This window comes from Nycticebus coucang, chromosome 1, assembly GCF_027406575.1.
Source record: "Nycticebus coucang isolate mNycCou1 chromosome 1, mNycCou1.pri, whole genome shotgun sequence".
NCBI lineage: Eukaryota > Metazoa > Chordata > Mammalia > Primates > Lorisidae > Nycticebus > Nycticebus coucang.
This window is the reverse complement of record NC_069780.1, coordinates 394,392-421,081: the sequence shown is the minus strand read 5'-3', so window position 1 is coordinate 421,081 and position 26,690 is coordinate 394,392. Positions and strand designations below refer to the sequence as shown.

The following is a 26,690-nucleotide window of genomic DNA, read 5'->3' as shown; positions in this document are numbered from 1 at the left end:
GCCACTGGGCCCAGCTACTCCCTTGAGGGCCTTCACTCCTTGTGCCGGTTCCTGTGGCAGAAAGAAATCTATGTGTCCCTCATTTCTGAATCATTGAGTCTCAACATTTTGGTTTAATAAAGCGTTTGAAAGTCTCCAGAAAAAAGAACACAAGCTAGGGCTCTTCTCCATTGTGGTGAGTGTGAGTAGTCTCCTTTGTCTCCATGTCCTCTCATAAGACTTTCAGAATCAAGTGGTTTTTGGCCAAGAAACAAAAACAAAATCGTCCCATTCCCTACTGGATTCGAATGAAAACTGCTAATAAAATCAGGTACAACTCGAAGAGGAGACACTGGAGAAGAACCAAGCTGTGTCTGTAAGAAATTGCACATATACTTATGTGACTCATGATCACTGTCATCGTCTTACCATATCAAGCTGAAAATGTCATCAGTTGGACATTTGTCACACTTCATTGGGAAAATGAGTTTTCTCGCTTATGTGCTATTCCCTAATAAGCTGGTGCAGTAATCAATATGTGAGACTTTGTGTTTGAGGTACTGAGTTGCCCCTCCCCCAGAAGACCTAACACAACACTGTCCTGTAGAACTTTCTGCAATGATAGAAATACCCCTGGCTACCAAGTTCTTGACATGCTTAATATAAAGTTTCACTTTTTCAGTTTATTATAATTAAATTTAAAGTGTTTTTTGTTTGTTTGTTTTGTTTTTGGAGACAGAGTCTCTGTTGTCCATTGACCTAGGCTAGAGTGATGTGGTTTCAGCCTATCTCACAACAACCTCAAATTCCTGGGCTCACCCCAGTAGCTGGGACTATAGTCTCCTGCCATGACACCTGGCTAGTTTTTTTCTATTTTTAGTAGAGATGAGGTCATTTGCTCAGGCTGGTCTTAAAAGCTCAGGCAATCCTTCCACCTCTGGCCTCCCAGAGTGCTAGGATTACAGGTGTGAGCCACATTCATCCTTAAACATCTGCATAAAGCTATTCTATACCAGTTCTTTTTATTTATATTTTTGAGACAGTCTCAAGCTGTTGCCTTGGGTAGAGTGCTGTAGCATCACAGTTCACAGCAACCTCAAACTCTTGGGCTTCAGCGATTCTCTTGCCTCAGCCTCCCAAGTAGCTGGGACTACAGGCGTCCACCACAGGGCCCGGCTATTTTTTGGTTGTAGTTGTCATTGGAAGCCCTGGGCTGGATTTGAACCCACCAGCTCTGGTGTATATAGCTGGCACCCTAGCCACTGAGCTGTAGGCGCCAAGCATATACCAATTTTTATTTTTAATAAATCATAGCTGTGTACATTGATACAATTATGGGATACAATATACTGCTTTCGCATACAATTTGAAATATTTTCATCAAACTGATTAACATAGCCTTCATGGCATTTTTTTAGTTATTGTGTTAAGACATTTATATTCTACACCTAGTAAATTTCACATGTACCCTTATAAGATGCACGCTAGGTGTCCCACCAATTACCCTCCCTCCACCCATCTTCCCCTCCCTCTATACCAATTTTTTTTTTTTATTAAATCATGGCTATGTACATTAATGTAATCATGGAGTACAATGTGCTGGTTTTATGTACAATTTGAAATGTTTTCATCAAACTTGTTAACATAGTCTTCACGGCATTTTCTTGGTTATTGTGTTAAGACATTTATATTCTACACCTAGTAAATTTCACGTGTACTCTTTTAAGATGCACCACAGGTGTAGTCCCATGAACTACCCTCCCTCCACCCATGTTCCCCTCCCTCTATACCAATTCTTTTTTTTCTTTAATTAAATCATAGCCGTGTACATTAATGTAATCATGGGGTGCAACATGCTGGTTTTATATACAATTAGAAATGTTTTCATCAAACTGGTTAACATAGTCTTCATGGCATTTTCTTAGTTAAATCTTAAGACATTTATATTCTGCACCTAGTAAATTTCACATGTACCCTTGTAAGATGCACCATAGGTGTGGTCCCACCAATTACTCTAGACCCATCCTCTCCCCTTCCCTCTCTCTCTTCTTTCCCCTTCTTCTTGGGCTATAATTGGGTGATAGCTTTCATAATAAAGCTGTAAATTGGTTTCATAGTAAAAAAAAAAAGAAGAACACAAGCTAGGAAATTTATCGAAGGGAAAAGAACCAGAAGATCTACCTTGGTAAACAATAGTAACATTCAAAGAAAACGGCTTATGCTGAAAAGAGCAAGGAGAGTTGGTCAAGCTTCACTGCTAATTCACGTGTAGGTAAGATGATGGATTCACTCCCACTACAGCTTCCACGTCATCATCATCCACATCAAATGAGCCATGTGGCTCATTTTCAACATTAAAATCACAAGAATGGAACTTCTCCAGCCATCCACACACCATGCATTAGCCACATCTTTCCCAAACGCTTCGTTGAGATTTTGAGCTGTTTGCATTGCACTGATTCCACAATGAAACTTGTATTCAGAAATAACATGAATTTCTGACTTATCCATGGTTTCACAAAAAAATGCTCTAAAACATTTTGAAAGATAATCACAAGCCAGAATGTACATTTGAAAGATGTACCTTCACAGTAAAAAATACCCAAATTCAAGAGATATCAACTGTCAAACTCAGAACTTAAGGAAATCTGACATTTCTTACCCAACAACCTAGTAGTAGCACTCAATAAATGCCTGCTGAGTTAACTAATGACTGAACAAATTAACTGAGTTCACCTGTGCTCTCAATTTACACTTTCTCAAGTGTGTCCCAGGTTCTCCTGTCCCCTGGTCTCTGCTCACACTGCTCTGTCTGCCAGAGCCTCAGTTGGCTCCTGAAAGCTCCTCTGCCACCTTCTAGGCCCAGTTCCAAGGGCAGCATCTCCAAGGCAAAGTCATTTGTGTGCACTCATCTCCAGTAGCACTCTGGGCTCAATTCCATGAAGGCATGAGCAACAGTATCATAGGTGTGACTCCTGTGTCTCTGGATCGCACATCCTTTAGGATAGGAGACAACGTCTCAATCACTCTGATCTGGAGGAAAGGGTCTCCTCGGCACACAGGGACTTCGGCTGCAGAGGCAGAGCCTATGGTTCTTCCTTTGGAGAGGGGGATGAGCACGCCCATCAGCTCCTCTAAAGACATGGTAGATAACTGCATGGTTTAATGCCTTTCTCTTGCCACCAACCACAGAGTAGAAGGTCAGAGCAGCTTTAGAGCCTTTCAGAAACCCAGCTGACCTCAGAATTACTTAGAGCTCAGACTGATCATTGCTGGGTGGGGAAACTGCCTCTGGGTTCTCCTCTGCCCAAACCCAGGAACAGCAGGTGCATCCTCACTCTGTCCTCACTGATGCCTGAAGAGGCGACTTCAATGGTGCATGAAGTTACTTAGCTGGGGATCACTTTCCACTTTACCACCACTGGCTACCAATCCCAGGCAGGGTCATTTCTTCCTTCTCTTTTCCATATGTAATTTTGACAGACAAGATATGAGGCTTTGACTCTTAGAATCATCTCTGTCCAGTTCCCTTGTGGATTAGATCTCTCTGGAAAACCCGGGTAGGCATTATCCTACCCTGCCCCAGCTTTAGACTGCAGGCCCTGACAGGGAGCTTGGGACAAAGCTGTTACATTTCCCTGTTTCCACATAGGTTTCTCAAATGTGAGTTATTTGCAAACGACTTTTATGTTTTTTGCCATATTTGCAAACCACTAGTACCATTATTGTCTTGATTTTTTAAATTGAATTTTTACTTATTCAAATAAATGTGACTTTATCCTATGCAATATTTCCATAAAAATCACAGACTTGAAATACTATAACTCTATAAAATAGATATTTATTCTTTTTTAAAATTTTCTCTATACATGTACATGTGTTTATTTGGTTTCCACTTTTTGCCTTCACAAAATTAAAGAGGCTTAAAATTTAATAACAATAACAATGTTTAAGGTAAGGACTAGAAACTAAAATAAATATTTATTATGTCACATCTCAGAATGCCTGGGTCCAAGTCCTAAGCTGTAACTATTTGTTCATTATGTTAATGACCTCTCTTTATTTTTGCTATTTTTCATATAGTTTTATTTTATTTTCTTCAGTCTTCCCTATTATAGATGTCCTTCATATGCTTTATAGATTATGTAATGGGGGTAAAGGGTTTAAGTGCAAAGGTGTGAAAAGAATCACAACAGTGTGGCTCTGCCAGCACCCAACTTGAAGTCTTGGGAATCTCTGCACCTGTCTTTGTCCATGTTAGAATGAGAGGAGTGATATGGATGCTCTTGCTGTCTGAGTTTCATTGTGATTTAAAACACATGAACCAAATACATAACATTCGTTTATTTACAAAGAAAAAAAATTCAGAATATCTTTATAATGGACCAAGAAGGATATGGAACAGTAGTCAAATATGGTAGGAGGCTGGCTTTCTAAAATGGAAACATGAAGTTAAATGTCAATTCAATTTTTGGTAGTATTTTGAAAAATTTTAATAGAGAATATATGCCAATCTTACCAGTATAGTATAAGCTAACTATGAATTCCAGGAAACATTTTTTTAAAATTTAGTCTTCAAGTTATATCTGTTTTTAATACACAATTCTCTCTTAAAAGGCCAGAGATGCTGAGTAGAAGAAAAAGTTCACTGAAACCATGGATGATTGCCCTCATTGTCACAGCTATTGTGTTGATTCTGGCAATAATTATCGGTCTTCTTGTTCATTTTTTGTCATATGGTAAGTATCTCCTTGCATTATTTTGAAAACTTGAAGACCCACTCAATTATTTTCAAATATTAAAATTTTCCAATATTGGGCGGCGCCTGTGGCTCAGTGAGTAGGGCGCCGGCCCCATATGCCGAGGGTGGCGGGTTCAAACCCAGTCCCGGCCAAACTGCAACCAAAAAATAGCCCGGCGTTGTGGCGGGTGCCTGTAGTCCCAGCTACTCCGGAGGCTGAGGCAAGAGAATCGCTTAAGCCCAGGAGTTGGAGGTTGCTGTGAGCCGTGTGACACCATGGCACTCTACCCGAGGGCGGTACAGTGAGACTCTGTCTCTACAAAAAAAAAAAAAAGAAAAAAAGAAAAAATAAATAAATAAAAATAAATAAAATTTTCCAATATTTTAAATGCAGTTTTTATTTGAATAAATTTACATACATTTGGGAAAAATAAGCTTTTATGTATAAAAATTACTTGTAACATTAAAAATTTTGTGTAGTTCATACATTATCTCTTGAACAATATAACAGATCCATTGCCTATGTAATTAGTGAATTTAATAATATTTAATTATTAAAATGTTTTTTAGTAGAAATTCTAACTTTGAGGTCAATTTATAAGAATAAATTACATTCTACCATTACTTAATTGAAAGCTTAAATTTATGAGTCATCATTAACAGGTGATAATTGCATCAGGACACACTTGACGACCTTGGTGATTTTGAGAACCTTTGATCTTGAAAAAAGGGTCAGAGGGTGATGCTGACCACAGCTGTGGAAGCTCAGCTCGCAGGATCCGCCCATTGCATGGCATTTTGTTTGCCATCGCTCTGCTTCTCATGTCCATACAACTCACAGAAACTGAATATAAGCCATTCATTTCTCTTCTTCCTGCCAGACCAGAAGCCTCACTATTACCAGGCCTCCTTCCAGATACCTGGCATTGAGTATAATCCTGATTTTTCAGTAGAACACTCAAAACTTAGGACTGACATGCAACAAAAACTCAGTAATGAGGTAAGTCTGAGCTCTGCTGGTCTCGTTCCTGCCCAGCCGGACTTCTGTGATGGTGACAGCAAAAGGGGCAGGTGACTCCTAATTGCTCCCTTTCAGGGTTGCTAGATAAGGCACAGAGCACACTGTGAAATTTTAATTTCAGGTTTTCCAAAAAATATTTTTATGCAATATTTGAAAAATGCTTGTACTAAAAATATAATTTACTGTTTATTTAAAATTAAAATTTAACTGTTACTTTTTGTTTTCTAATTCAGCAACTCTGACCAATGTTATCTTGGAATGCCTAGAGAAAATACACTGGAAAAGGCATAACTGCACCAGAGAAAAATACATAGTTTAGACACAGAACAAATTATTAGAATTGTCTAGAAACATAACTCAATCATTCAGGCATACGATCGCTACATACAGTTTATTAAGCACCTATGTTGTGAATACCTTTGCCCAGTACCAGCATTATTTTGAGGCTGACCAGGTGCAGGGAACAGAAAACACAACAGGCAGTTTCTGAGCCAGTGTCGGCCTCTGTCCCTGGTGCATCCAGAACTTTCCCCTCATCTGTGAGGGCTTGCCCAGCCTTCTGATGGCTTGCTTTGCAGGTCTGTGCCCCTCTGAACTGGTGTCTTCATCTGTGCTGGGGCTGTCTTTCTCCTTATATTTTTGGTGCTTCTCACCATGGCTGCACAGGGTAGGACCATAAAAATACTCATCAAGGAAAATAAATGACCGACTTACTAGCACTGACCCTGTCCCTTGAGCTGGCACCAGTGTGTGGCCTATTAGGAAGCTGCTTCCTGCCCCCATCGCTTACATCACAGCCTGAGCCTACCTCCTGGCAGGGCTCCCATCCCACCACCTTCGTGGAAAAATCGTCTTCCACAAAACCACTCCCTGATATCAAAAAAGGCTAGAGACTGGACTGCTGCCTTTGGGTATAAGTGGAGGAACGTAAGAGAGGAGGGAAGCCCTTTTGACTAGGAGCAGGTGAACTTTCTCTGTGAGGTGCAGAGCAGGAGGTACTTCTTTTGCTGGCCACAGGGCATCTGGGAAACTACTCACAGGTGCCACTGTAGTGTGAGAGTGCCTATAGACACATAGATGAGTGTCACTGTGCTCCAAAACAATTTGTTACAAATACCGAACATTTTGTAAAATTGTTAGATGTTAGAAAATATTCTACTTTTTAATTTTCTCATTATTGAAAAAACATGAAGACCATTATTAGATCATGGAGGATACAAAAACAAGTGGCAAGCTAGACTTGGCCTCCAGTTGGCCGATTCATGATTTTGAAAAAATTGAAAATAGTACCTGAAATGAGTTTTACGGTTTCTTGTGGAGTTAGATAATCAATACTATTTACATGTTTAATTGGTGTGTCTAATATATGGCTCATGAAGCGGTGACTTTTCCCTGTAACTTCAAGGGTAAAAGAATGATGAATTGGAAAGAGAACAGGAAGAGGCCAGAAGAAAACATATAGAGATTACACATACATCTACATGTGTGTGTAGAGAGATGATACAGTTTATATGTATATATGCATTAGAATGTCAATGTAAAACCTGAAAGTACATATGCCAAAATGTAAATAACAGTTTCTCTAGACAGTTATTTTAAACTTATCTTAATGCTTTACACTATACTTTTCTGTATTACTTGCTTTTAAAATTGTTTTACAATAAATACATATGTATTGCTTTTGTCATATAAATGAACATGTGTGCACACAAAACCATTTCTTTCAAAAACAAATTTCCTGTTGCAGTCAGAAGGAAAACACATAGGCATTTGTTTTGAATAACCACTGATTTCATAATAACCCTGCACCCAGAAGCCTGGCACTTCCCCCAGGACAGCCTCCCACGTTAAGTGAGACAGAGCATGCACCACTCCACAGCGCCTCTCTCCTGACGAGTGGAACCACACAGACCCAGGTTCACTGAAGGTTCACTGCTTTTTTTTTTTTTTGACAAGGCAGTTTATAAGTCCATGGTAATACACAAGCAGATTATGTAACAAGCCACCCTTTTATTAAGAAATAATTTGATCTAAGGATTTATACCACAGAGAAATCATCCCACGTAAGAAATCTAAAATGAGGCACGAATGACATTTACAGTCTTATTTTACTCTAAGTAATTCTTTCAAGCATTTTTTTTATTTTAAGGGGGCACCCAATATCTTCCTTCCCTTCCCCATTAACCACAGGATCAAAACTTGGCCTAAAAACTTTCATTAAAACCTGAAAACACAATCTTTCAATTATATCCGTGAAGATGGTAACTGAGCTTGAATGATACTGGATATCCACACATGTCAAGCTTCTAAATCTCTGCTCCTCCAACGTCACATAGTTTTCATAGTGGCTATTGAAATGTCTAGTTTAATGCAGCTCTTTATATCTATCATCTCTGCCCATGTGATAAGTCCTTCAAATACCAACATCTCGTTTAGGAACATCTGTAAATAAATATCGATATAGATGGTGTCTGGGTCATAGCAGGCTTTATACTGAAACGTGTGAAATTCGTATTTAACAAAGTTCTGTTCTGTTGGGTTTCTTTTTCTCAGATAGATAAGACATTTCAAGGATCCAGTTTAAGCCATCATTACATCAAGTCTCATGTCATCAACTTTAGGTAATCACAGCTAATTAATTTGTATAATGAACAAAGATAACTTTGCCTTAATTTGTTTTTCTTCAGTTATTTGCTCTGTGGACAAGATCTAAAGCTTTTAGATATACCCAGAGCAAAAACACTGAAGTATTAACACTCTACACTTAATTGTTATTCCTCCTCTATAGAGCACCTGCAATGAAGGTTTTTTGAGTCGGGATGAAATATATTCTACTGATTGTCCTTCTAAAGACCTTTGCATTTCAGACGAAGATTCTTAAAATCATTAACTACTGTTCTCAATTTTACTTACTTTTATAATAATAAACAACTATTGCGAATCTTTGAAATATATGAATATGAGTATCTGAGACTATATATATGCTATATATGTATATATACAGAGTTGATGGATTTAAGAAGTGCTTTTGATTTACTTTTTTAGAAAAATTAGTTCTACAAACTATCAGATGCTCTATCACCTGTTGATATGATGAAGTTTTACAAGGAGGGAATAATTTAGATATTAGCACCTCTATAATGTAATGAATAAAATATCCATGACAATAAAATCACAAAATATTTATGTTGTATTTTCTTGAAGATGTAACTAATATTTAAGTAAAAAGGTATAATATAATAATTTCTGTGGCTCTGACCTCACCTATTCTGATGACTGTGTTTTTCAGGCCAAACAATGATGGTTTGAAAACAGATGTATTGCTTAAATTTCAGTTCACTTCTAACAATGCAGACACAATTAAAAGGCAAGCTGATAACATTTTGCATCAGAAGTTGAATTCAAATGAAAGCTTCATGAAGATAGACACTTCATTACCTTATCTTAGAGGCAAGAAATACTATTTTTCTTCTTTATAACAGTTAATCATTTTAATAGTCTTCTCATCCACAGAGAAAGCTTCTTTATTTCATCATAAAATGAAACCATTTTTTATTTTAAGGCTCTCATTTACTTGCTAATGAAGAAATCCTCAGGTTATCTTTCTTTGGCTAGTGTGAAAATAATTACAAACCAAGAACTGTCTGATAATCCAAATAGAATAGTCTCTCTTCTTCATTTTTTTTAAAAAAGACCTTAGTGGAATAGTTTGGATCGATCCAGCATGCATGTGATAAGAACCTGCACTCTCCAGCGACTCGGTGATCCCTAGTGCCAGATTCTGCCTCTTAGAACACTTGCTACAGCTGAACCCAGAACGTGAGAGTGGGATGGACATGTGGGCCACAGTACATGGGGCACAGACACACTGTGTGAAGGCAGCCTGGCACTGAAGGTCACAATTCATACCTGTCTGCATCACGTAGGAGAGGACGGGCCCAGAGCATGGAGAAGGGTGCACACCAACCCTGCTGGCTTCTGTCTCAGGCACTATGATGCCCTCTGGTTTGCAACAGAGGCATGGAGAGCTGGCTGGTAGCTGGCTGAAGCATAAGACTAAACAAAGTTCATTATGACCCAAAATCTGTTATTAACCTCCTATGAATTAATTCTGAAGTCGTCATATTTTACCAGACCCTAGTTAAGATGTGAAGTGAGGCTATAACGCTGAGTTCCTGTGGCCTGTGGTCCCACATGGGGCACAGCACCATCCCGAGCAGCAGCTTCTCCATGGACAGAGATGGGTGGAATTGAGCTAAAACGAGCTGTGAACTAATCATCATTCCAGCTCCCACCCACTGGCCCCTGCCCTACAGAGGGTGTTGCCAGACCACAACTGGCCTTACAGAGAAATGGCTGCTGAACAAGCTTTTGCCTCAAGAACCATAAATCATATCCTTAATAGGCTTGTGAATCTGTAATGTTGTGGTGAGAATATAATGAGCAAATTTGTCTGTCCCAGCACCTGATACACCAAACTCAGTAGAAATTAGTTATCGTTACTGCTTATTCATTCAGCAAGTGTTTATGGAGAACTTATTTGTGCCAGGAACTAAAGTCTCTGTCCTCACAGAGCCAACATTCTCATTGGGTAAAAAAGCTGACCCAATAATTAAGTAAACAAGGTACTACTATTAAGGAATGTGGAACTCCGTGCAGAGTACAGAGAGTAGGAGGCTACTTTGGATTTAGTTGCCCAGGAAGTTCTCCCTAAGGAGAGGATTTTTATGCTGAGCTCTGAGTGACAATGGGATCACATAAAAGACCATTCCTGGCACAGGGGACAGCAGGGGATGTCTGGGACATCTGGGACAGCAGGGGACAACCAGGACAGCAGGGGACAATAGGACAGCAGGGCACAGCTAGGACAGCAGGGGATGACAGGGGACAGTCAGCAGGGGACAGCTAGGACAACAGGGGACAACAGGACAGCAGGGAACAGCTAGAATAGCAGGGAACAACCAGGACAGCAGGGGACAACAGGACAGCAGGGGACATCTAAGACAGCAGGGGACAACCAGGACAGCAGGGGACAACAGGACAGCAGGGGACATCTAAGACAGCAGGGGACAACCAGGACAGCAGGGGACCACAGGGGACAGTCATCAGGGGACAGCTAGGACAACAGGGGACAGCTAGAATAGCAGGGAACAACCAGGATAGCAGGGGATAGCAGGGGACAGCCAGGACAGCAGGGGGACAACAGGACAGCAGGGCACAGCTAGGACAGCAGGGGACAGCGGGGGATATCAGGGGACAGCAAGGGATAGGAGGGTCAGCAGGGGACATCCAGTACAGCAGGGAGCAGCAGGGGCAGCAGGGAATAGCCAGGATAGCAGGGGGCAGCAGGGTCAGCAGGGAACATCCAGGACAGCAGGGGACAGCAGGGTCAGCAGGGATAACTGGGACAGCAGGGACGGCTGTGGCACAACCAGGAAAAGGAAAGCCAAGGCCACTGCTGAGTTGCAGCTGAGAACAAGGGCAACTGGACACTACATAAGAGGCACAGGTCACATAGTCCAGGTGGGAAGTATGGGTTCATCTCAAAGGCCAGGGAACCCATTAGCTAGTCGTCCTCACTATGGGCAAAAGATAATTTTAAGGCATTCACTCGAGTAACTTCCCTCAGATGAACTCAGTGTCCTTTCAGAGTCTGACCTAAATTAAAGACTCATTAACTCGCAAGCTCACCAAACTCCACAGCAGCTTCCTTCCCAACAAAACACAGTTCTCGGCTGCTCATCATGCGGCTGGGTGAGGGCCCCTAACCATGCCTTTCTCTGCTTCACTTTGTGGAGACGCAGCTAAGAGTTTCTTTGCACACTGGTAGATTCAGGTTCCAGGGAACCACCTGAGGACCCAGCCTCGACGCCAGGCTTCCAGTTCCAGGGAGCTTTAAATGCCTTTCCTGTGACACCACCTGGGGCCCAAGGGAGCAGTCTCCTGAGATGCAGTGGTGCACGTGTAAAGCTCATCCTGGGCCTCTCCTGTCTTAACTTACATCTGAATAAACTGGTATAGTGTTAATTAACCACGCGCAGTCCTCCTTCCTAAATCCTTCTCTATGTCAAAAGATTTTTGTAATCATGAACCAGGATTTTCCTGGAGTTCACGTATAGTCAGAGAGTTTAACTTACGTCTAGGCCTCTCTTTTCTGTAGGATTTTTTTCTACCTTTAAATTGAAAATTTCCTGACTAATACAATTCTTTCCAACCAGAAAAATTTATAGCATACAGAAATGGTATTTAAATTATAATAGTTTCTCCACTGAGCAACCAACAATCTTGCTTTTCTCCCCAGATTTGAATGAAGCACAAGCAGAACACATTCTGAACAGCGGTGAGTCCAAGAATATCACTTCGAAGTTTACAAATTAAAGAATAAAACGCAAAACACTTTTACCTTTGTCTATTCCCATGTTTACTATTTGCCCAAATTGTATAATGTCTTTAACTGGATAAGTGATTTGATTCTCCATAGAGAAAAGTTACTACTATACCTGGGAGCATCAACAGGACACTGTGAACATTCTCACTCTTCCTCAAAGAAAGTTTCCCTGCTGAATTCCTTAATAGAGTCCTTCTATTTATTGTATTTGTTTTTATTTGGCTTACTTTGTTAAATAGAAAATTTTTGTTTAGAATTAGATGACACCCATGAGCTTTTATCCGGAAACATGGACATCTACACTACACTAGTGTGATATTAGACAAGTATTTTTAAAAAATACAAAAGCTATTTTTCTGCAATAGTGTACATTCACTAGAGTACGTTCAAAAATGTCACATACCACTAAGATAAACGGCAATACATAAAAATATGACCTGGAAAAGTATGAAAAAAATAAATTTTAAAGTGACATTGCTTTGGATATATCAGGGATGTTGTTAAATAATTTTTAAAAGTAAACACTTAAAATATGAATAAACACATTTTATCAATGTGAATAATCATTATATGCAATGTTAATTTCAATGACCCTTTTAAGGTAAGTCACACTTATAAATGTTTCCACACTTATAAATGTTTCCACCCTTAGCTACCTGCCAAACACTCTCTGCAAATGACCATCCTGCTCCTTTCTGACAGATTGTGGTTTAGGAAAGGAGCTGCCATCCATGGAGAGAATTGCCGATGGCCAGGTGGCAAGGAGAGGTGCGTGGCCATGGCAGGTCAGCCTGCAGGTGGAAGGTGTCCATGCCTGTGGAGCGTCTCTAATTAGCCAGGACTGGCTCTTGACTGCTGCACACTGCTTTGATGTGTAAGTCCACGGTCTGTCCCCAGGACCCAGCGCCTACCTTCTTTCTACTGTAATTCTTTCCTTCACATTTCTTCATGTGTGCCTGGGGTCCCCCAGTGCTGCTGTGATGGTCTGCCCTGCTCAGGAAGAAATGGCAGTTCCTGAGAAGTGATGGGAAAAGTTAGAGCACCTGGGCGGTACCTGTGGCTCAAAGGAGTGGGGCGCCAGCCCCATGTGCCAGAAGTGGTGGGTTCAAACCTAGCCCCGGCCAAAAACTGCAAAAAAAAAAAAAGTTAGAACACCCTCAGCTCCCCTGCAAGTGCACTGTCTAGAACCTCAGTTTTAACTAGGAACAAGCCCACGCTGTTAGAAATTAAACACACTCACCCCAGTCTTCCTGAGATATGAGATATAGTGCAGATTTTTTAAAACTATGAAAATAGTACCCTAATCTATAAATATATCTGGTTATGCTAGATATATCTGGTGTTGTGACTATCTTTGGTGCTACACTTTTAGTTTATTATGCGCTTTTTTAAAACCACACATGGAAATGATAAAGATATACTTTAGTGAAATTATATTAAGTGGGGAAAATATTCTGGATAAAATGCTAAGTAAAGGGAAGCATGAGAAAACAATATATAAAACATGGCTCTAATTTACACTCCTATCTCTCTTTCTCCCCATAACTGCACATACATGTGCACAGATGTGTGTTTATGCGCATATATATGTGGGCACATTACACATTTTATTTATATTTTCTAATAATTTGTAGCATTTTCAAAATCAGAAATGGCAGTAATGTTGTTTCTTTTCAGTAACACAAATTCCCCTCAAAAAGAGTAATTTAAGCTGCCTTGGAATGGGATCTGTAGTCAGCTAAGTGAGGGCAAAGCCATCTCTTTTTATCTGAGGACAGAAGCCTCAGACCAAAAGGGGTCACCCACCATCACCTGTCACCTCAGGGAATCTGCCCTTGTTTTGGGCTGCTCTAGATCCAAAATGAACCACATGTGTTTCTTTCCCTCTGTGATCAGTTACAAAAACCCCAGGCTGTGGACAGCTAGTTTTGGGAGAACCCTAAACCCTTCGCTGATGAGGAGACAGGTGCAGTCGATCACGGTCCACCAGAACTATGCAGCACACAAGCATGAGGCTGACGTGGCGGTGGTGAAGCTGGCCAGCCCTGTCACCTTCTCCAGCCAGGTACGCAGGGTCTGCCTGCCCGACGCCACCCTCGAGGTCCCCCCGAAGAGTAAAGTGTTTGTCACCGGATGGGGCGCATTGAAAGCAAATGGTGAGTGTCCCACCAAAACAGTGAGCAAAAAATACAGCCTATCCTTCATATGAGTGGAGATGTGAAGTACAAAATTAAGATAAAATGAGATGTCTCATGATAAACACTGCAAAACAAGCCCAAGCAGATGTGATGAATGTCTGACGTGTTGGCTGTCACCACTACTGTTACGTAGTACCTGTGTTTGTTGCCTTTTCTATGGGTTGTTTTGGAAACTAGTTAAAATATTCTTCTAAAATTCATCAAAGCGTATTTTTTTTCACATCAGTTTTCCTTTTGGGCAATGTTTTTCACACGCAGAGATCCTGCCATGGCTGCAGGGCTCGTGCAGGGTTCAAGTGACAAGCCCAGATCGTGCTAAGCTTCCTCAGCGTGCCAGCCACATGACCAGCAGAGCCCACTCAGGCAGCAGCATGAAGGTTGTTTCCTACCCAGCACTTATTAGACCGGGTCCCTCTCCTTCATGTGTCTGTGGTGGTTCTATAAAGTTGACAGCTATGGCCTTTTACCTCACTTAATCATACACAGTGAACTGCAAACACAGACCTTGGGATGCTGGTCTGAGGCTCCAGTTCCTGTGTCTATAGGCTGAACTTTCTACGTATGGTGCAGTCTGCCCTCAGATCGCTAATTCTTGTTTGAGGCTCTTCATTGACTGTGGGTCTTATCACTTGATTTCGTACAATCTGACCCTGAGGCGAGCCTGAGAGTCCTCTCTGATTCTGTGGGTTTTCATTGTTCTGCAGGAAGTGGTGATGAGTTTGGAGGGAAATTAAATCTCTGGGGTGTAAAGCCATGTCCTCACCAAAGCAGAAAAGAGAAGTGTCTGCTGCCTAAGCAGCACCAGGACACTGTCTCTAACCCTAACTAGACTTAACACCTCCCCTCCCAGGGTGGTGGTTTGGGAGGATTTGGGACTGCATCATGAATCAAAGTCCAGCACAGACCACCATGCATGCACAAGTTAAATACTTTTCAGAGTAACATTGTGAATTTGTAAAGCATTAGACTAAGGTTAGTTAATTGATATTTAATTTTGATATTTTTCTGCATTTGGAACAGACGTAAGGAATACTCAGGTTTTCTTCTACCGCCCAGGATTCAGCCAACCTTATCTAATTAAAATTCTTGTTCTAAGCTGTCTGGTGACAGCTTGTAAACATAAACTTTGTACTCTTTGGATAGTTTCTTCCTTAAATAGTTGATAAAGTAAAATAGTTTGTTATATTGTTAAGCACTTGAATTGAGTTTTTAAAGTTGAGATTAATATAAGCGTTTGTAAAATTTAAAACTAACCCTACTATTCCGAGTAGCTAGCTGGTACACAGAAATAGTAGTTGGAATATAGTTGATTAAAGCCTGATAATGCCTAGAAAATATGACTGCTGGTCTGGACAGGCACCATTGAAAGCTGCTGGGCATTCACACAGGCAAGCAGCTTGCGCTGCATGAAGCAGCATTAGAAGCAGTTGGCAAGCAGCTTCTCTCCCTGAACATTCAAGCAAAAGTAGAGAAGGAGGGAAGATGGTCATAGTGACTGAGGTGAAGAAATTCATGAGATCCTAGAAGTTCTCCAATGACTGTACAGTTTAGACTTAGTTTTCCATCAAGATGGTCTTGAGTGAGTGAATGTATCCATTATTTTAGAACAGAGTTTGATTTCTTTGCTGTGAGTGGAAAAATCCCTAGAAACCTAGATCTCTTATAAAAGCTCTTTCTTAGCTTCCATCATTAACACTGAAGAGCAGTTTAGCACATGCAGGATTTAAAATATATAAACCCGACCTCCACAGTTCACTCTAACAGCTCCCATTCATTAAAAACTGAACATGAGGTGGGGCACTGTCCTAACTGATTACGTTCATTATTTTTCACTGTCATGAAAAACTTGTGAGAAAGGCATCGCTTTCTTCTTTTTACAAGTGAGTAGAATGATGCTTGGTGACCTTCCCAAGGTCACATGTCTTGCAAACTGTGCTGTGTCGAGACTGATATCTGTGCCTTCAGGCCCCTGACTTGGTCTCCCAAGGACAGCACTGCCCTCCTCACCCTCTCAGCTGCCTTTGAAGCTGCTGTAAGAAAGCATCTGTCTTTATACCTGTGTGAGGATTAAGCCATGAAAACAGGATCTGTTAAGGGAGGATGGCTAAAACAATACTACACACAACTAAATGACACCGTTTATGTAACAACTGGTCAATGAATGTGTTGTTAATTAATAAAACGAGAACTATTTCTTAGCAGTTGTTATGGACCCTATGTTTGTTATGAGTAGCAAGTTTAGCTGTTATCAAAGTAAACTTGGCCTTTTTCGGGAAGCAATAGGGTTCCATCGTATTAAGCTGCTTCCTGGCAGTTCACACCCCGCTCTGCACTGCTCCTGCTCCAGCTTTCAAAACGCATGACTTTCTAAAGTCATCCAGTAGATTCCCAGGTAGGGTAAGAGGAGCAGCTGCAGCTTCTCCCAGGTGCTGAGAAATGCCCTAGGTTTAAATCTAACATCCTTCTCCATTTGACTATGTGTCCCAAGACCCCTGACCAAGTGAGCTTCTGTTTCCTCGGCTGAAGGAAGCATTTATATCTGCCTTTGGTGCTTTTTGCAAAGATTAAATAAGATGAAATGAACAGATGAGTCAAACACAGCACCCAGCATGCAGGAGGCATGGGGCATGCAGCTCGGTTCTGGGCATTGTTGTTCAGCCCAGAATCCTGTCACATCAAGACTTAGCTTTCATCACTGGCCCATCCTTCACAAAGCACAATTACATATTGTAGCAACAGTGTGAAAATCCATCTATGTCTTTCTTCTCTTGCTAGGTCCTTTTCCCAATATTCTGCGAGAAGTTGAGGTGGAGATTCTAAGTAACAGCGTGTGTAATCGAGTCAACGTGTACGGTGGTGCTGTGTCATCAGGGATGATTTGTGCTGGATTCTTGACAGGAAAGCTGGATGCCTGTGAGGTAAGAACAGACTCAAATCCACAAAGACAGCTCTATGGGCACCATCAGCCAATGTCATTCATGAGACTTCATGAAAATGACACGTGGAGAAAAGAGGAGTGTGAGCAGAAGGAGTGGAGGGACCCCAGAGACACTCTTTACTCTGCAGCCATGGAGCAGACCCTCTGTAAGGCAATGGTTGCCAGCTACAAGCCATTGCTGGGAGCAGATGGTGGAGGCCAAGTGAGGTTCAAAGACATCATAACCAGCAGCTGGGTGGCTACTCCCAATCAGTCAGAAGGCTCTGAGAAGGTCTGCAGCATGACCAGCAAATGGGTGGCTACTCCTGACCAGTCGGAAGGTACTGAGAAGGCTTGCGGCCGCCTCTGAGTCCAGCAGAGCATCTACCCACATGCCAACCTTTGACTTTAAGCAGTGTGCACCATGATACAATAATGCTATGTACAGATTTTACCTATAGTCTTCAAAACTAGACCCAGTGGTTTAGCAATTCTTTGAAGAACTAAGAATGGCTTTGATATTCTGATGTACATGTGCTTTTCTTTGTACGGGAAGGTGCACAGCTGACCTGCCTTTGGTTGGCTGTCCTGCGAGGCAACAAATGTCCATCCACCCACTCACTCAAACTTTTTGTGAGATGCACGGCCCTACAGCAGTTACACAGGAAACACAGACGTTAAAAAAATCACAATGAATTCACAATGAGTTTGCAGTCTAACAATATAGCACAGAAGTAACTAAAACAAACAGGAAAAGATCAGGATTTAGCCACAGACTCCAGCGCAGAAGTCCCCAGCCTTTCTGACATGAGGACTGATTTCATGGAGGACAATGTTTCCACAGTCAGGGAGGGTCTGGGGGCCTGACAGGAGGCAGAGCTCAGGAGGGTGCGGGCGATGGGAGAGCTGGGAGCACCCCGTCTGCCCCCTACCCCACTTGCCCCCCTCCCACCTCCTGCTGTGCGGTCCAGTCCTGACAGGATGCCAGGGAACCAAACCTCCTGCCCCAGGACTAGGGGCAGCTCTACATTACAGGATGCCCTTCACTTGTTCTGCTTTGAGGAGAAGGAAGAACAACGTGGGTGGTCCAAGGCACAGCTGGATGATTCAGCAGCTTGGAGGAGAAAAAACACTGGGCCCTGAACGAGGTGTGAGCACCCTAGAAGGAGCTCAGGAGGATTTCCTTTAGTGGACAAGGTTTTTACCTCTGCCAACAAACACTAAGTGAACTAAGAAGAATGGGAAGAAAATGGAAGGGAAGGAATCTAAGGGCTTGAGAACCCCAGGCCCACTTTAAACAGAATTATTTCTTCTATTTTAAAGCTCCACACAGTGGTTTCCACATTCTACATTTTTGAATGAATAGCTGAAAGCTAAATTTAAAATTGTTTGTGAACTGCAGGGTACTAGGACATCCTCATGATTCAGTAGGTCTAGGGACCCCACCAGCAATAAATAGTGGGTGTCTGCACAGAGTGCCCTGTGCATACCGTCCTCCTGGGCAACCTGTCACTACACGGTATGACAACAACCAGGGCACCTTCCTGCCAATTGGTGTGAGTGGAACAGGGTGAGAGCCAAATTCACAGCAAGGGCGTGTTTTCAGCTGATAGGGGAGAAGGGAGGCTTCAGGGAGGATGTGGTGGCTCAGCTGCATCTTGAGGTCATTATTTATGTAAGAATTGAGGGTATATGTGAAACTTAGTAAATGTGGAATGTAAATATCTTACCACAATAACTAAGAAATGCCAGGAAGGCTATGTTAACCAGTGTGATGAAAATGTGTCAAACAGTCTATGAAACTAGTGTATGGTGCCCCATGATCACATTAATGTACACAGCTATGATTTAATAAAAAAAAAAAAAAAGAATTGACTTCCTACACTTGACTCAGCATGCAGTCCCTACTTAGAGAAAAAACTAAAAAAGGGTAAAACTGAAACCTTAGCTTCATTTATATCATGTTTTAGTTTAAAGTATCGATATATCAGACATTCAGATGCTGATTAATTCATTTGTGACAGGTCTTTCTCAAATTGATTGTATTCCTTTCTCCTTCCTCCCCAGGGTGATTCTGGAGGCCCCTTGGTCATTGCACGAGATGGAGGCATCTGGTATCTTATTGGGATAGTGAGCTGGGGCATAGACTGTGGGAAGGAAAACAAGCCTGGACTTTATACCAGAGTGACTCATTACCGGGACTGGATTAAATCTCAAACGAACGTCTAGTGCAGCATCCACACTGTCCCTGCCATATGTGGTCTCTGGGAACTGTACCCAGCAATATCTACACTGTCCCCAACACCTGTGGTCTCTGAGAACCATGCCCAGCGACATCCACACTCTCCATGCCACATGTGGTCTCTGGAAACTGTGCCCAGGGACATCCACACTGTCCCTGCCACATGCGGTCTCTGGGGACCGTGTGCAGCCTGTGCTGCTATGTACTGTCACTGAGTTCAAGATGCAGACGCCTGTGATCTGCAGTGCTCCCTCAAGGCGGGGAAGGAGAGCTCCTTTCACATTGCCAAAGTGCTCTGAGAACTGTGAGCTTGGACACTGCTATCACTGCCACTCACTGTCCCCCTTTGCTCATCTTTCCAGCCTTATTGTTCATTTTAGAATAACCAGCATTATTTTTTTATATAGTCATATACACATAGATCATGAATACATTTATGCATATGTCGGGTACAATGTGTTGATTTTTTTATACAATCTGATGTGCTTACATTAAACCAATCAACATAGCTTTCGCCTCATTTACTTGATTATTGTGTTAAGACATTTATGTTCTACACTTGACAGATTTGATTTGTACCCTTGCAATATGTTCCATAGAATAACCAGCACTTTAATCAGAGAAGCACCAGCGGCAGGCTTTCACACTTTTCCCACAGCTCAAGCCTCCCTTCCCTGGAGCTGGACGTCTTTGTCTACCTCCTCAATGGCCCTGACAAAAGATTTGCAAGTCCCCTGTACTTACAAGTCCAGATTGATGGGTTTGGCTGCTGCTGGCACAAGTGACCAGGAGGCACCAGGCAAGACTTTAAAGTGTGAGAGATGGTGCTGCTGTGAATCCAACCATCGGCACTCAGAAGCACAATCGGCCTCTCTGAAACTTGAGAAAATCCGGCATTTATGTGACATTTATGTCTATACTAAGGGTGCAGAGTTTAATCTCTTTTAAAAACTACATTGGTGTTTATTTTGGAGGAAGAAGGAAATCCTTAAGCCTACAGCAGGAGAGTTGGAATATCGCCTAGCCCAGAACTCTGCTCTGAACTATGTAAAATGCCTTTTAGTGCCCAGAAATTGAAGGCAGACTCTCTTGGATTTTTTTGTTAAGTTGAAATGAATAAAGTAAAGATTTAGTGAGAAAGAGCTGCTTTTGGCTTCATCTCCAAAAATGACAGAATTTCCTATCTTTGTGTAAATTTACTTTTCCATTTTGTTTCATGATCTCTCAATGTATTTTATTTACTTTTTATTTTCAACCAACATTAGAACAACTGCCAAATAGGAAGTCGATATAAATTAGATATGAATAAGCAACTTACATGAGAAGCTAATATAAATTTAGACATTCACAAACAATTTGATAAAAGATTTTGGTACCTTATTGTGCAGTGTTTAAATTTATTGTTTAAATATGGACAGCATTTTTTGCAGAGCAGTATTTACAGAAAATATTCAGGTAATTAAGAAGGCATCTTTGGAATGGTTTAATTGTGATAAGATTATCATTTTCAGATGTATTTAATTGCATATTTTATAGTACTGTGCATGACTGTGGACTAGTATTTAACAAAACTCACACTTCTGTGCATCTAAGCCTCTATTTGCTCGACACACTTTCACAATTAATTTAGTTAATGAGATAACTGCTGCGCTAAGATTTTCTTCGGGTTTTACATCAAACAAGAGCAGCTCTTGCTCCACGTAATGCAGTACCATGTACATTAAAATATATTTATGGTCCTAAACTCAAACCCACTCTCTTTGAATCATCACTGTGATGTTGAGTTTCTGGACCTTGATGCTGATGACGCCCTTGGGAGAGGACGCCGCATGCCTTGTGCTTGGAGACAGCTCCGTAGCCCTTCCCACTCCTGCACCCTGACGTCTATGATCCCCACCAAATCGTGACAACCAAAAATTACTTTAGATGTCACTAAATTCCCCTAGGGAGCAAAGTCCCTACATTACAAGCTGTGTACTCATCATGTGTGCAGGTGTTTTCTTCTCTCCCTTCTTATAAAGCTGATGCACTGACAATGGTAAAAATCACCTATTAGGACCACACTCATATGTACACAATCCTAGCCACACTGATACCATCTGGAAACTGAAACGGGTTGAATAAAGTTGAAAGAAGACATTTGAAGGTTGAGCTGCTACAGGCAAATGGTTCACATAAACATATATATACAACATGAACATACAGCAAGTACACTCATTTAATGTCTTCAGAATGCACAGATACTCCTGGAAAGGGGGCATTTGTATTTGGCCGAGGCAGAAAGGCCCAGCTCATCATTACCCACCAATGCTGGAGAGTGACATATAGATAATTTTATAATATTGGTGAGTACCACGCTGCCCAATGTGACAGCCACTGGTCAGATGAGGCTCTTCAAGGTTAAAGTAATTAAAATTAGATAAATTAAAAATTCATCTCCCTACAGTGATCACAGTTAGTCCCTGATGTCATACTAACCACATATCACGCACAAAGCAGCCTCGTGTGCACAGTGACTGTGGCATGGACAGCACTTGTCTGGGCCAGACACCAGCTACGGCCAGGTCAGACTTGTGGTCAGGTGCTGGGTTTTCAATCTTCCTGAGAAAAAGATGCCAGAACTTCTCCAATTAATACCGTCCTGAAGAATTAGAGGAGGTTGTTCTGTTGTGCTTTAAGTCAGCAGGGTATTCTTAGCACCCAGTACTATGCATTGATGGCACCCAAGCCAACGAACGAGTAACCCAAGAGAAGAGCCAGAGTGACTGCATCAGACAACTGACACAGCAAACTGTAATTCAAGCAGCAGCCAACCCAAACAAAACAAGGAATGGGACTGCACAATATGTTAATGTCATTTCACTGCAGTTACATCCAGGAGTGGAGACGGCAGGTCACAGACCCACAACTGCTGTGGGAGGCTGGACGCTCATCATAGAATATGTGGTGTCGCTGCTCTGCCATCTGCTGGGCATGTCCGTCATTTTAGAAATATAATTTATTGCACGTGGAACCTTGAACAGAGGGTGTGAAGTTGTGCGCACAGCTTTTCTTCTGCCTCTGCCTTCTCTGAGACCGAGTCCTTCCTCCCCTGCTCCTCCTCCTCCTCAGCCCACTAAGTGCGCAGGTGACGATTGAATCTCACTTAACAATTGTAAATATATTTTCTCTTCCTTGTCATTTTCTTATTAATACTTTATTTTCTTTGTCTACTTTATCCTTAAAATACAGTGTATTAATAGATGGAACATACAAAATACATGATTAATGGACTGCTTATTTTGGCAGGAAAGCTTCCTGTCAACGGCAGGAGATTAGTAGTTAAGTTTGGGGGACTCAACAGTTACACATGGATTTTCAACTGCACAAGGGGCTTCAACCCTAACCCCCATGTTGTTAGGGGATCAACTATAATTTCATTACAAGCTTTAAAGTTATATGAGCAGTTTGCCAACATGGAGTAGTACAAAGAAAACTTAACAATGTCTTCCTGATTTTAACCTAAGTAAATAAAAGTTTAAACTTTTTTATGTCCTTTTCCATTATTCTGTTATATAAACATAAACAAATTTATCTATTCACTTCTAAAGGGCTTACACACTTTGTGTTTCAAAAATGAGATCATTTGATAAGCACACATATGCCTGTGTGCACATATGTGTGGGTATTACAGAGAAAGTGAGACATCCACTTTGCCCCCAGAACGTTCATTGAAAGATCAATTCACAATAAGGCAGATTAATAAGAGAAAGAGACTACAAATTTATTCACTGTGCTTATGGAAGGAATCAGCGTGATCACCCAATAACCCACTGGGGTCCAGAAGTTTACACACCTTTGATTTAGACGTGGGGGGGATAAGAATATAGGTAATTCTGTTTAGGGCCAAAAGATATTTTTTTTTCTTTATTTCTTGGCTGATCAGCACATTTATTGGTGGCCTGTTCATTTTTCCCTAAAGTTACCATGCTCTTTGAACCATCTCCACAGTTCTTTGTGGGCCAAGCCTCCTTGGCTGTCCCTCTGACCTGTGGTTTCCTAGAGCTCACTGTACACTCCTGGCTTTGGTGGCTGCACCGCCCGCCACATGGCCTCTGTTCTTTCAGGGCTGCGTCATCTGTGGGTGACCCTAACTCTGAGGCCACTACTACTACTGTCACCCTTCACTGGAAAGGGAACCTTTATTGGACCACTCAGTTACTCTCCAGCCCTCTGGCTAGCTCATTTCTTGTGGCTTTGGCAAATGACACATCCATGTGCCCTATGTGTCTCAGGCCTCACATGGTGTGTCCACTTCAGCACGCCAACTTCCCTCAGCCTCTTCACTACCCTCTCCACTGTCTTCCAGGGCAACTGAGGTATTTCAGCTTCATTCACAAGTTTGCCCAATCTCCTTGGATCCTTGCCTAGGGTGTTAAATTCCATATCTTGAGAAAATGGCAGATATGGAATTTAATATCTGAGGTGAGGAGGCAAGGGTCTCCATTGGGGGAGGAGATGAGGGTCCCTGTCGGGAAGCACCAAGAAGCTGTTTGAGGTCCTCGTGTGAAATCTTTAAGGGTGCAGCTGTCACCCTGTGCCAAGAGGTGTCTGTGCTGCACCCCCTAAGCTCTGGGATGTTTTCTACATGACAATACTTATTTTACTTGGTATCAGTTTTGTAAATTCCCCTTGGTAGAAGGAGGACAGCACATCAGTTGAAGAACAGTCTCAAACATAAATATTTCACATTTTCTCAGGGAAGGTGTATTGCTATTGCCTCACACTACAGCCTTCACACATTGTGGTCATTTTTATCATATGGCGCATTAATATGACACAACAGCAAAGCAGCAGCATGCCTATTTAAATCACATCAACAGTTTTTAAAAAAATCTTAAGGAGGATCTTCTGTAACAAATTTGAACTATGAGAGCCCAGGTTCAGGCATGTGATTGGTGGTTACTGTGAATTACTGAGATCTACTCAAGTAGATGCCTAAAGTGAAACAAAAAACAATTACATCCATGTTAAAAGTGTCACTGTTGACAACCACAATTATCTACAACACTGTTCAGATTACAGGGGAATCAGATCAGAACACTGTAGTTGTTTGAGGTGGTGCAGTATAAACATAGATTAAAACAGTGACAGAGAATTGTCACTTTCCATCTTCCAATCAGCTAGTGATGGCAAATAACACCTGTGAGCCTCAGTTTCCATTTTTGTAAAATGAGTCTAATTCTTTCTCAAAGGGCTATTGTGAACATTCTCATCACCCCCCCAAATTCCCTTATAAGTGAACCCCTCTTTGCCATCACCAGCTTCTGGCAAGTTCTAATCTGGTTTTACCCTTACAGCTTTGCCTTTTCAAGAATGTCATAGAAATGGAATTATGCAATTTGTCACCTTTGAGTCTGGATTCTTCTACTCAGCACATGCCTTTGAGGTAGCCTCATTTAATTTGTACATGTATTAGTCATAGAGGAAGAAAATTAATTTCAGAAAGTTAAGTAACTTACTCAAAGCTGTAATTAATAAAAAACTGGATTTTTTTAAATTTCAGAATATTATAGGGGTACACAGGTTTTGGTTACATAGTGTGTTTTGTACATTACTGGTCAGACTTTAGGATTGGGTGTGAGTTAGCCAGCCCCCACCTGCCTCTCCCTTACTGGATTGCCACTGAGTGTTGCTTCCACAGGAGTACTTCAGTGTTGATTGACTACTTCCAGTTTAGTGCTGAGTGCATGTGGTGTTTGATTTTTCATTCCTGTGATACTTTACTATGCTGCTAAAAACATTTGAGTGCAGGTGTCTTTATGATAAAATGTCCTTTTTCCTTTGGGTAAATACCCAGCAATGGGATTGCTGGATCAAATGGTAGGTTTACTTTAAGTTCCCTGGGGATTCTCCACTTCTTTACATAGAGATTGTACAAGTTTGCAGTCCTACCAACAGTGCATGAGCGTTCCTGTCTCTCCACATCCACACCAGCATTTCCTGTCGGGGCCTTTTGGATAAGAGCCATTCTCACGGGGGTTAGGGGACATCTCATTATGATTTTGATTTGCATTTCCCTGATGATTAGAGATGTTGAGCATTTTTTCATGTGTTTGTTCACCACTGGAATAGCATCCTTTTGCCCACTTTTTAATAGAGTTCTTTGTTTTTTTTCTTGCTGATATGCTTGAGTTCTTTATAGATTCTGGTTATTAGCCCTTCACTGAACATACAGCATGCAGACTTTTTTATTCTCTGGGCTGCAGAAGACATAAATTTGATTCCAATTCTGTGTGAAGGTTGTGTGTCTCTTGCTTTCTAAGTCACAGTGACTCTCTTAGCCTACAGCTTGTTAAACTCTCACTACCAAGTCTAATTTGTGCTAATATTCAGAAATTTAGTCTTCTACCCTCCTGTAATAAAAGACCCAGAAGGGTGAGAGGCCAGGTAATATCAGGGCCAATCTCAGCATTCTGAGCAAAGTTCTCCCCATGCTCTGAGTGTTGCCGACACCATTCCACCCTCACGCGGACCACTGTTCAGTTCCTGTTTGAACCATATATTGTGAGGGGCATTTTAGACGTGTTGTTTCATTTGATGCATACAATAGTATGGAAAGCTACTATTGGTACCATTTACATATGAGACAGCTTCGATACAGACGGGCCAAACAACAGCTGTGTGACACAGCCAGGACTTGTAGGCACGTGCCTCTTCCTGTGAAGTCCCAGCTCTGCCAGTGGGGTCTCCTGCCGTTTACTGCCAGGCAGCATGCAGGCAGCTTCACATCATAACACCATTTATCCCCACAGAGCCCAGCACGTGGATGATATCTGTCCTTTCTACATAGGAGACGAGTGATGTTCAAAGGGTTGGAGTAGCCTGTCCAAATTCACATAGCAGAATGTGACTGTGTGTGCTGTGTACCTCAGCAGAATGACTTTCACTAAGCTTTTCTCTGCTAAATATTAGGAGAGAAAACATATGCAAATGACAAAAGTCCTAATAATGGCCAATGTTTTTGTAGTGCTTCTATTTCAGGAGGCTCCTTTCCAAGCATTTCACATGCACAGTTTTAACTCATTTACGCTTCACAAAAACCCACAAAGAAATTGCTAATATTCTTTCTATTTTACCATCGTGGTAGAAACTGCTGAGATTTAAAACCTGACACTCTGACTTCATGCACTTGAAGCTCTGTGCTGTGTTGTCTAAGAAAATT

General features: G+C 41.6%; 1 protein-coding gene across 2 annotated transcripts in view; it reads left to right on the top strand.

The window, feature by feature from the left end:
• Positions 1-22,947, top strand: part of LOC128582409 (transmembrane protease serine 11G-like) — a 56,966-nt gene extending 34,019 nt beyond the window's left edge. For both annotated transcript variants that reach the window (XM_053587247.1, XM_053586681.1), the window contains 9 exons: positions 4,597-4,718; positions 5,602-5,720; positions 8,295-8,362; positions 9,031-9,191; positions 12,043-12,081; positions 12,832-13,003; positions 14,026-14,285; positions 17,103-17,245; positions 19,312-22,947. In XM_053587247.1, the coding sequence (XP_053443222.1) occupies positions 4,604-4,718; positions 5,602-5,720; positions 8,295-8,362; positions 9,031-9,191; positions 12,043-12,081; positions 12,832-13,003; positions 14,026-14,285; positions 17,103-17,245; positions 19,312-19,473 (1,239 nt within the window). In that variant the 5' untranslated portion in view covers positions 4,597-4,603 and the 3' untranslated portion in view covers positions 19,474-22,947. The remainder of the gene's footprint in view (positions 1-4,596; positions 4,719-5,601; positions 5,721-8,294; positions 8,363-9,030; positions 9,192-12,042; positions 12,082-12,831; positions 13,004-14,025; positions 14,286-17,102; positions 17,246-19,311) is intronic.
• The last annotated feature ends 3,743 nt before the right edge of the window (positions 22,948-26,690 follow it).